We start from the raw sequence: 11,609 nt of genomic DNA, 5'->3' as shown, positions 1-11,609 counted from the left end.
AATGTGAAAATAACCATATTTATTTAAAAGCATAAAACTCAACATTTTTATTATTTATTTTCCATCAAAAAGTAAATACAAAAAATATAAATTGTAACAGACATTTTGAAAAAAACTAAAAGAAAATTGCACTAAAAAAGGAAAGAAAATTGCACTAAATAGCATTAAAATTAAAGGTGAAATTCACAAATGCTGTGTTATCCTTATAAACAATTAAGGTTTAATAGAATGTTATGTATGTCTTCCTCAAAAACTATTTTTCAGAAAAAACAAACTATATAATCTTCAATATCTTAGATTGCACTTAAATTCATTCTGATCATAATTACTTAAGGTTTTAGAATTTACACTAGTGAGTTTAGAAGAAGTGTTCTTCTTTCTCCTCACTAATTTCAACTCTTTCTGCTGCCTCTTCACTGCTTACACATTCATCATAATCTTCTCTATTTTATCTTTTAAGAGTTAACAAATTTCTCACCCTTTGTGATTTTTTTGTTAGACATAGCATAACAGCGGCATTTGGACAGAGATTCATTTTTATCTCTTTTTTGAAACGTTTATCTCACATCTGCAAGAGTAATCCATACTTTATATTTAGTTAGCATTAGCCTTCATTCTTCAAGACTAAGTAGCTTGCTCTAGTATTTACATTATAACATTTTGTAGTAAATTACTTACATTATTCATTATAAATTATAAAAATAAAATTATGTTTTATTTTTTTAAAATAGTAATCAAGGGAGATACCTTGTTCCATTCATCACCCATGTTGGTAATTAAACTTACATACGTGAAATGTAAAACATAAAAGTCCTCTACAAGAGCTCCTTAAGAGCACCAACACACTTGTTTTCACCATTCACTTGATATTGTTTATCAACCTTGAAGCCAGCTTCAAACATTTTTGGGAAAAAATAATAATATAAGATAAGAAAAAAAGAAAACACTTAGTGAACATCTTTTTTTTGCAGCTTTTATTTAGTTACATTAATATAGCATACAATATGTTACATAGTATATACTTCATTAAACAGGCAGAATTCTACAAGAATAAGTAACAAAATAATATCATTTTTTCAGATTATATGTTTAATTAAGTATGCCAAGGCTCAAAGGAGAATCGGACTTCTTTGAATTTCAATGAGACAGTATTGCTAGTCAACATGAAAGTCAACAAAAAATATCAGAAAAACTCTCAATCTTACTTTCTATTATTGTACAGAGTGATTGTACAATAGGGTATGTCATACTAAAAAATTTTTGAAAATGACATTTGGGGAGTAATTTTTTTATGGGTTGGGGTAAGTTAAGCAATATTCAACCAAAAAAAATTACAAAAAAAAATTTTTTTTTGTGTAAAAATCAACTTGAAAAATGTAAAAATACGATAAAAAATACATTTTTACAACAAAAAATTAGCAAAACTTTTTATTTTTAATTATCTAACTTAGACTAATGGACTTAAATGGATTCTAAGTCCATTTGTAATTGTAATCTATGAACTATAAAACACAGTTACTTAGTACTTGCTTTGTGTTAGTAGTGGATTTATTTATGTGCCTGCGATATCAAAAAGTTGCAATTTTTGTTGAATTTTTCTTTTGGTTTTTTAATATAATTATTTTTAATATAACTATTGTTTTACAGTGAATGATAAATAAAATAAAATATTGTGTTATGGAGAGTTCAAAGTTGAAACAAACTAGACATAATTCTACAACTAATTTAACTAAATATCTTGGAGTAGGAAAAGATTGGCTGGAAACTGAAGTTCCTACACTGAGGGATGTACTAAGAAAAGGTCTACATATTCAAGAAAATTTGCTTCTTTCTGACAATCTTGATAGGTGAGTTTTTTGACACGATGTTGAAAAGTGCAATTTCAATCTATACCTAGTGGGGCACAAGACATCCAATGACATCCATAGGACATACATTAGACATTTGGATGTCCGCTGGGTATCTTTGGATATCAAGTAACCACTAGGTATGAAATATTACAATAATAAGTATTTCTAACAAACAATTTTATAACAGTTTAAGTTTTATATTTTTTGTAGGAGATGTCATCTATCTGTAAAAGAAATCTCTGTGGTATTGGCAGACTTGGTATTAAAACAATGGTCTCAATCCAATGCTTTGTTTAAGACTCCTGTAGTCATATCTCAAAAGACGCTTTCAGATAAAATTTTAACTGCCTGGATTAAGTTTAGAGACATTTCTAATCAAAAAGAAACAAAAGAAAAAATTGTCAAATTGTGGTAAGGAAAGCTTGACAAGTTGTTGGATATAACAAAATGTAGATGCAAAATATTACTTTGCACAGATGAAAATTCTCCATGTAAGGAGCTTAAAAAATGTACTGCAGGAGTTCACATTTCATGCAGTTGCTCTAAAGATATTAAGGTGCCACAACTTGATTTACTATGGCTAAGATCTCAAAGAGATAAGGTTGGTGAAAAGTCAGGCTACCAAATGTATCAAATAGACAAGGTAGAAACAGAAAGACAGGTTAAGGCAGGGAAAAGAAAAATAACAGATATTGCATCTTTAGAAAAAATAAAAAATTCGATTAAAAAAGCTCATATTAATATACAGGTTCAAACAGAAAATGTTGAAGATGAAGTTTATGAATCAGTGGGGCATGACTTTAATCAAGAAACTTCACTTGAAAATATTAGGAATGCAAATGAAATATCTTCTGAAGACAGCTCTAACAATATCAAACAAAAAACTTCCCCATTTGTTACCATTAAACAGAATTACATGAAGATCCCCAATACAGCACTAGCATCTCTTCGATTTGACATATCACCTGCTGCTACATCTGCAATTGTATCTGCTTTTCTTCAAGATTTGATCAAATCTAATTACTTGACTCCAAAAATGGCTTATTTAGCATGTGATCCTAAAAAAATATGGAGAGCGAGACAAGAGGTTATGGATAAAACTAGAGTTTCATCAGAAAAACTAATTGTTGAAGTGCCTATCAAAGGCATATTTGTAGATGGAAGAAAAGATCCTACTCTAATTTTGATGGAAGATTCAATTACTAAAACGTTTTATCGAAGAATAGAAAAACAAGAAAACATAAGTGTTACTTCTGAACCAGATGGAAGCTATTTGACCCATTACACACCTTCAAAGGGTCCGAACAAACCAGCTAAAGAAGCTGCAATCGGGCTTTATAACTGGATGGTTCCTAGAGGTATTGATCAAACTATAATTGTGATTGGATCAGATTCTACAAATTCAATGACTGGGTCTGGTAACAATGGCGGATTGTTAACTCATCTGGAGAAACTTATTGGAAGAAAATGTTTTTGGTCAATTTGCATGTTGCATACAAATGAGCTACCTTTAAGGCACCTAATTGCAACTCTTGATGGGCCTACACACTCCAAGGATGGATTTAAAGGGCCAATAGGCAAACTATTATCAAAAGTAAATCAATTAAAACGACTAGAAAAGTTTGAACCAATTAGACAGATTGAACCTCTGATTAAAATTCCAGATGAAATTTTAAAGTCAATGTCAACCGATGCTCTACTAAGCTACAAGTTAGTTTCTTGTCTTGAATCAGGTATCTTGAATCCTTCACTTGTCAACAAAAAATGTGGAAATCTTTGCCATAGCAGGTGGCTTACAACTGGTCAGGCAATCCTTTGGCTTTACATTAGTGAACATGGCTTGGAAGGTGATATTTTAAAAAATCTAAAAGTTCTTTCTCAGTTCGTGGCTCAAGTATACTTTCATATGTGGTTTAGAATCAAGGTGAAACACTCTATTGTTGATGGGCCCCATCATCTACTCAAACTTATTTATTTATTAAGAGGACAAACAGTCGAAGTTAAGGATGCCGTTACAAAGTCTATTCAAAATGGGTCATTTCATGCTCATTCTGAGTCTCTTCTTATTTCTCTTCTTGCAAGCTCATCAAATGAAAATAGAACTTTTGCAGTTAACATGATTCTGAAAGTTAGAGGAGATTCAGAGCAAGGTGATGTAAGTGTAAGAAAACGAAAAAAACCAACACTTAACTTTGATGCTGTGACTCTCCTTGAACTTATTGACTGGAGTAATGAACAAATCTTGGAACCGAATTTCACATGCAATATGACAAAAGGAGATTTACAAAAAGTAGTAGATTCTCCAATGGAAGTACCTTACTATCCTCTCCACACCCAGTCATGTGAAAGAGTTGTAAAGCAAGTGACTGAAGCAGCAGCTGCTGTTTATGGTTTTCATAGACGCGATGGCTTTATCAGAGCAAGAATAGAGCACAGAGATGTTATTCCAAATCTGAAATCCAAGAAAGATTTAATCAAACTGTTTAGTTAATGTTCAAGCTTGATTTTTGTGAAAATTTTATTTTCCATCAAAAAGTGTTTTTTTTTAACATTTTATGTAATTATAGTATATTCAGACAAATCCGTGTACGTCTATAAAACATTTTGATGTTTCACATATAACAATTACAGGCAGTTCATCTGCAAGTTTTAAATTTTTAACACTTTTTTAGTGTTATAAAAATTTATACCACGTGTTATAAAAATGTAACGTAGTTTTATCTATTGTTTTCATTTTAACGGTATTTACTTAAATATTTCATGTTCATTTTTACCCAAAAAAAAAAAAAAAAAAAAAAAAATTTTATTTCAATGTTGTTTAGAAATACCTACCACATAATAAAATCACTCCCCAAATTGTTATTTTTGAAAATTTAAAATTTTTTAAAAGTATGACATACCCTATTGTACAATTTACCAGAGGGGAAGGAATGCAAATCAATACACCCTTTTATCAAGGGCCTTCTGAGAGATCCTTGTATCTTGTTAAGAGATGCGTCAAAAAAAATCCACATTGCCTCAGACATAAGAATACAACTGGTGTCAGTCCCAGAACAGCTGCCAGGTATCTTCATAAGGTAGTAACCTAGCAGAGCTGCAAGAATGAAACCACTTGTTAGTCCAACCAATACCAAGTTCAGAAATATTTAGGATCTTGAAATGGTGGAGAGACCTAAGGCATCTTGGAACTCCATCATCTTCTCTGATGAGTCACAATTTGCATTCTCAGACAGTGGAAGGGTGTGCGAGTCAGTCACCTGATGTAAACCCTATCAAACACCTCTGGGCCATATTAGACTGCAAAAAGAATCCACTATCAAAAACAAAATATTTAAGATTATTACATGAAGCATGGCAAGAAATTTCTCATGATGATATTCATGAATTAATTTGTAACATGCCTAAAAGTGCTAGCATTGCAAGCAAAAGATTAAGCAGGATGTCAACTAAATATTAATTATTCAAACTATAATCTTTCCAAAAAAAATTTATAGTACCATTTGCCATTTTTAATAACTTTGGTTTGTTGAGTATGTAATCAATTCTGTCATGCCTCTATGTGTGTGTTTTACTTTTGAAATTACAGAAAGGCACCTATAGATAAGTAGAATATAAATATCAGGTAAGAAAACTTTTTCTTTTCACTATTTTTAGTCCAATGATTTTATAAAGATGTTTATAAATCAATACACTTCATAAACAAAAGGAATGCAAAAATTTGATGCATTGGAAGATACATAAGTATTGACTTTGATCTGCAAGTGATTTATGATTAACTAATTTAAATAAAATATTACCAAATGTAAAATAAGAGATAGTGTGGTATGCTAGATTATCGGACAGTAAGTATATTTGTTTTGTTAATCAACACCATGGGCCTGTAATTTTTAAAGTTACTTAAAATCTTTAAAGTGTAGTGATCCTTACAAAACTCATACAAAAAAACCAGAAGGTTAGCTTATAATATTTTTTAAAACTTTCTTATTACACAATTATTTCATATACCTATTACCATTGCCACGCAAATGGGCTAAAACTGTTTTTGTTGGTGATTTGATGTGTTTACACAGGTTGGTAGTGGAATATAACCAGTCAGTAAATAAAAAGTATAAAACTGCTTCAAAAGACAGAAACTTAAAAAAAACACATACACAACAAAGTTTTCATATATTCTATTGGTTTAATTAAAATACTAAAATTTTCAGAGAAAGTATTTTTTTTTTTAAACGCAAGTCTTACAACAGTTCCTATTATTATACAAAAGCAGAAACCTTTTTTCTTTTTTCAAGTAATAGTTTCTCAGTGTCTTCCAAACGTTGCTTTACACTCCTAACAGTTTCACTTGTTCTTTGATCAAAAATAGGATTGTTTGATGCTAATACATTTGTTGAAGAAAACCTATCTGCAGTATTCTTATTATTTGATTGCATATTACTTTCTTGCAAAACCTTAAAGCCTTGTGAATTGCTAAGAAATTTTGAATTAGCAATGTTTTCTTTTTCTTCATCTCTAAAGTAGCAGTCAGTTCCATAAACATCTTTAAATCTAATGGGTTTAAAATCTTTTATTATTTCTTCATCATCTGTATATTTTATTGGTGAATACCTATTGACAGCCTCACCAGTTTTGTTTAAATACTCACCAACATTACTTTCTTCTGAGTCTTGTGAAGTTTGATTTTCAGGCTCATCAGTTATTGCAGATTTATCAGTTTCTTTTGTAAAATAAATCTCTGAAAACTTATTTTCTATTCCTTTAATTTGAATCTCCATAATTGAAACCCTAGCTTTAAGATCATTATTTAGAAGAGAAGACAATTCAAGAGCGTGTTCAATTTTCTGAACTTTTGAGTCTAAAGACTGAACCAATTCAGCATAACTTTTACAGTTAGGACATGAACTAGAGAAGTTAACATTTGGTGATACACCAATAGAGATTTCATCTACTGTTGGATTCGCTTGACAAATCAGATGCTCTAAAGTTATCGAGTTTTGCTTTAAATGTTGTAAAATATGTGGCAAAACAGCATCATCTTTTAATTTACTGTCTTTATTAAAATATAAATCATCTTGTGACTGCTTTAGAGTTTTGGCTGTGCTTAAGTCATCATTTGTAATAGAAGAATCATATTGGCTCTTTTCTAAAGTAATCTTTGATTCATCTACTTTAGAAATTGGTAAATCACAGTAAGAATCTTTCGTTTGTAAACTTGATTTATTACTTATTTTCTTGACTGGAGTTAAAGCTAGTTCTGGAGTGGGTAAAGGCTGGTTACTAAAAAGAGCAGCTGGAACTAAAACAGGTTTAACTTCATTATCATCAGAATCTGAATAACATTTTGATATCAAATCTGAACCACCATTACCAAACACAATATTATGGCTCAAGTCTGAGTTACATTTTAGTTTTTTTTTTAATGTAAGCTTTAACATGATATCCTTGTTTTTCTTAATGCAAAGTTTTAAAATTTTAGTAACAAAAATTACTTTCACTTCTGCAAATCCAATTGTAAAAAACTGTTGCTTTGTCAGTAAGGGTTTTGTTTGAAACTCCTGAATAAGTATCCTATAAACTGATTCCATAAACATAGCATCACTTTTTCCATAAAAATTATATCCTTTAGATAAAAAGTAAGAGGTTAGTTCATTAGAGTACTCCACAAAAACATGATATAAGATAGGTAAGAATGGCGCAGAAAGTCCAATAACCATTTGTTCTAAATCTAACTTCTCTTCATACTTGATAAACTTAAGCTCACTTGAAAGTTTTTGTAAATTATTTCTGATATCACCAGTTGCCATTTCCAACTTATTTAAGAACTATATGTTATTATTTTATAATCAATCCTTAAATTAAAAAATGTGCCTATTAGAACATGTTTGTGTGAGTATATATATATATATATATATATATATATATATATATATATATATATATATATATATATATATATATATATATATATATATATATATATATATATATATATATATATATATATATATATATATATATATATATATATATATATATATATATACATATATAGTTATAGATAGTTGTAGATATACTAGAAAAAAATGTAAGTAAGTTAATTTTACCTGAAGCAGATTTATTTAGCAAAGACTGGATAATTATAAAACTTTTCTACCTAAATATAAAGTGAATCCAGTTCAAAACATTTTTTTTTTAGTAATACTTCTAGTATTTGATATTCTGCATTAAATTATTTTATGAACAACGCATTCTGTGTGACAAAAAAAAATAAATTGAGGTCAAAATAATGAAATTCATAAATAACTGTATTCTGTATTTAATGCTGTTAGTTAAACAGTTGGAAAGTAAAAAACAAACTCATACTACGTCGGTTTAAAACTAATATTCCCCGCTGTTTGTTTCGAGTCATGTAGCTGAACATTAAGCTTTGTCTCACTTTGAGAATGAGTGGAAAAACGACCTCTTGGTTTGTTTGAATTTTAAATGTACTGGTTTCGGAAACTCTTTTCTATACAAACTTTTATAACTATTTAGATGCTTTCGAAAATTTTGAAGATACTTTTTGTCATTAAGGAGTGAAAAGCTTCTTTGTTTGAGCTTTAGATTTTTAGAGTTTTTGGCAATTTTATCAATAAAAACTTGTATTTAATACAGAGTGAGTGCTACGCTTTTTTGAATAAACTTAGATTTTCGCTTGTAAATATACCGGCGACGCGAAAAGTTGTCATTGCAGATTACGCCAATAATAAACAACCTGATATCAACAAATTAAAAATTAAAGTTACAATTTGAGTATGCTTTTTACCGCACAGTTTTTCAATTTAATTAACAAAAAAAAATTCTGTTTTTATTTCAGAAGACAAAAAACAAAGCGCCTAAATTTGTAAAGGAAAAAAAAGCGACAACATATATGGCTACTTTTAATTTTAAAAATACAATTCTGAATAAAACATTTCCTTTTCAGTATACAAATTTAAATTAATTATAGAACTGCATAGTAATCACTTTTTAAATTAATTATTTTAATTTATTTAAACTAATTAAATTAAATTAATTTAAATTAATTTAAATTAATTTAAATTAATTATAGAACTGCATATTAATCACTAACTGCTTTTGTCTGAGACTACTTTATTCAAGATTATCTAAATTATTTTTTTCTACAAAAATTTTTACGTAAATACTTCGTGATTAGAACGGGAATTATCATTATATTGCTTCTATATTCCGTTTTCGTTTTAATAATTTACTGCATCGAAATTGATGCGGTCAAGAACACGTGCATCAGGGAATGCAGCTACCTATGGGATTGCTATTGTTATAGCTAAAAAAGTTGCTTGTGAAAGGATTTGAAATTACTAAAAATGTTGTTATCCGTCTATAAATCTATTAGGCTACGAAGATATATAAAAAAGAAGAATAGAATAAAAGAGAGTTAAGAAAAGAAAATGGCGAGGGTTCTTCAGCAGTAGCCTCTGATAATCAAATTTATATCAAATTGGACAAAGCAATGTAGCAGAGAGTTCTTAGAGCACAGATTTAGACATTAAATATTAAAGATGCAGTTAGATTTGCGGAAATAAGTTTGGGTTTTTCTAATTGTTCATCCCCATCGATTTTTACAGCTAAATTAAAATCAGCTAAAGATTTGCAGGTTTTATTAATCATAATATTCCTTTCATAGATAACGTCGTAGATGGTTAAATAATCTAAACTTGTCCAATTGAGCATAGTAAGATTTTTCTGGAAGAGGATATCCAATACATATTGTAGAAAAAACACTGCTAAAACTCAAATCATCTTTGACGACGACTTTAAAACTACATCCAATGGAAATCAAATAAGATCATCAATCTGTTTTTTCTATGCTGAGTGGAAAGCATCTTTTTCATTTATTTGACAATCCCGAGGAAAGAGATGACATGACACCTACTGTATTTTTTGCTGATCAATTGCATTAACGAGTAGAAGTGCAAAAATTTGAGAATGCATATTTGTAAAAACAGTAGCTTTTATCATCTTTACAAAACCCAGTAAACGATCTAAGTGCATCTAAGTTCGCTTGTATATAAATTTCAGCATTTCTCACGAAACAGACATTTATTTTAGGTATGCGCATTACGCATAAACTCAATGAAGCTGTTAATTGCTTTTCAGATGATCATATTATCATTGTTATTAATACTTTCAATATGTTATTTTTAGCTACTTTGTTATCACTATTGCTATTGTTATATTTTGATATGCTGGAGCTTAGCGGACAAGTTATAAAGTCTTATAAAAGCATAAGGTCTAATTTTTTAAGCTTCATTTCTTTAAATTTTTCCATTCATCTCTGTTCTTCAGGCTCTATGAAAATCAATTTTTTAGAACCTTCTTTGAAAGCAACAAACATGATTCAATTGCAAATAAATACAGATCTTTCTAACTTAGGAATAAAGAAGCTAGCAACAACATTAAACAAACTATCAGAACGTAGGATTGTGGGAAAAAACTTTGTTTCCAACTTTCAGGCACTTGGAAAAGAACTCACCAATGATCTTCCATATCAAAAAGCAGTCCAGAAAAAGTTCTTCATTCTAGGGCTGCGTCAGGTGATTACATGGTGAAGGTAGTAATAGATGGAGGTGGAGGATTTTTCAAGATAGCATGGGTGTAGTATCTGACACGCAAAATAGCATCTTAGATTTAGCCCTTTCAACCAAATGCCTCACTGAGAGTATTCTCAAGGACTCTGGAGTAAAGTGTTAGCTTTTGGTTCCCATTTGTGAAGATCTTCCATGAACTTACAGCAATGTTTCAGCAGTTCTTAATTTGATTGGTGCTAATGATTTCAAATTTGTCCTGTCTTGTGATATGAAGTTGGCCGACATTATCCTTGCCGTTGGTGTGAAATTGATTCAAATCAACTTAGAATGTGGATCCCTTAGAATAATGGGCTCTATCCAACAGGCTTACCAAAATTATCTTGATTCAGGAGCTCAACCATGGAGGGCCAAAATTGTTCAATAATGTGGTTTATGCATCAATTATCAAGTTGGCAGAGAATGATCTTGTTTTTGAGGTGATTCCACCGATGGAGCTTCATTTGTTGATTGGTGGTGTAAACCATCTCTTGAAGGCTGTGAAAGATCGCTTACCAATTGTGGAGGATTGGTTTAAGGTTCTTCATATTCAAGTAAAACCCTATCATGGAGGACAGCTTGCATGTCCTGACTGTAAAAAACTCTTGAACAATGTGGAAATATTTGCAGCAGCTTGCAGAGAAACAATCAGCTGTTCAAATTATTAGGTTTATTGACACGTTCAGAAAGTTTGACCTAGTGGTTAAAGCTTGTTATGGAAAATATCTAGATCCTCTATATAAAGACAAGATATCAGAGTTTAAAGATTCATATCTTGATATGGAAGGTATTACAGTCACACCAAAAGTCCTCGTCGTCTTTCATCATGTGACTCAAATTATTCAAAGAAAGAACTGTTCACTTGGAATTTATAGTGAACAAGCAATAGAGGCTCTTCATCATGACTTTAGTCTACTCTGGCAACGCTTCAAATGCTCTGTTGATTATCCTCAATATGGAGAATGCTTAATAAATTGCTTTGTTTATTACAAAAGCAAACGTATTTAAAAATAATATGAAATGAAAAAAATATGTTAAGACAATGTAACAGTGTTGTTGATGTAAAATTATGATATTTTCATTACAATATTTGCCATTGTAATTGCAAAGTTCTGAATAAAATGCTTGACTTTAATCA

General features: G+C 30.0%; 2 protein-coding genes across 4 annotated transcripts; one reads left to right on the top strand and one right to left on the bottom strand.

Moving 5' to 3' along the window:
- Positions 1 to 1,637: 1,637 nt before the first annotated feature.
- On the top strand, positions 1,638 to 4,651 carry LOC145189957 (uncharacterized). Its single transcript, XM_090086937.1, has 2 exons — positions 1,638 to 1,847; positions 2,061 to 4,651. The coding sequence occupies exon 2, from the start codon at positions 2,476 to 2,478 to the stop codon at positions 4,339 to 4,341; it is 1,866 nt and encodes a 621-aa protein (XP_089943063.1). The 5' UTR covers positions 1,638 to 1,847; positions 2,061 to 2,475; the 3' UTR covers positions 4,342 to 4,651.
- Positions 4,652 to 6,000: 1,349 nt separating this feature from the next.
- LOC149888803 (uncharacterized) lies at positions 6,001 to 8,423 on the bottom strand. Of its 3 annotated transcripts, none has more exons than XM_090086924.1 (3): positions 8,407 to 8,423; positions 7,952 to 8,001; positions 6,001 to 7,696 (listed from the first exon to the last, which is right to left on the bottom strand). In XM_090086924.1, the coding sequence occupies exon 3, from the start codon at positions 7,649 to 7,651 to the stop codon at positions 6,104 to 6,106; it is 1,548 nt and encodes a 515-aa protein (XP_089943050.1). In that variant the 5' UTR covers positions 7,652 to 7,696; positions 7,952 to 8,001; positions 8,407 to 8,423; the 3' UTR covers positions 6,001 to 6,103. The 3 variants fall into 3 exon arrangements, with proteins under 3 accessions (XP_089943050.1, XP_089943049.1, XP_089943048.1); XM_090086923.1 differs by lacking the exon at positions 8,407 to 8,423 and adding an exon at positions 8,211 to 8,286; XM_090086922.1 differs by lacking the exon at positions 8,407 to 8,423 and having other exon boundaries at positions 7,952 to 8,199.
- Positions 8,424 to 11,609: the final 3,186 nt, after the last annotated feature.

Source organism: Hydra viridissima, unplaced genomic scaffold (assembly GCF_058129835.1).
Source record: "Hydra viridissima isolate aposymbiotic clone 2 unplaced genomic scaffold, HvirCarnegie_v1 scaffold_5, whole genome shotgun sequence".
Taxonomy (NCBI): Eukaryota; Metazoa; Cnidaria; class Hydrozoa; order Anthoathecata; family Hydridae; genus Hydra; species Hydra viridissima.
The sequence above is the reverse complement of the archived record's forward strand: the minus strand, read 5'-3'. Positions and strand labels throughout refer to the sequence as shown.

Excerpts from the sequence above, each read along its gene's own strand:
- LOC149888803 (XM_090086924.1), bottom strand. The coding sequence starts at position 7,651 with ATGGCAACTGGTGATATCAGAAATAATTTACAAAAACTTTCAAGTGAG.
- LOC145189957 (XM_090086937.1), top strand. The coding sequence starts at position 2,476 with ATGTATCAAATAGACAAGGTAGAAACAGAAAGACAGGTTAAGGCAGGG.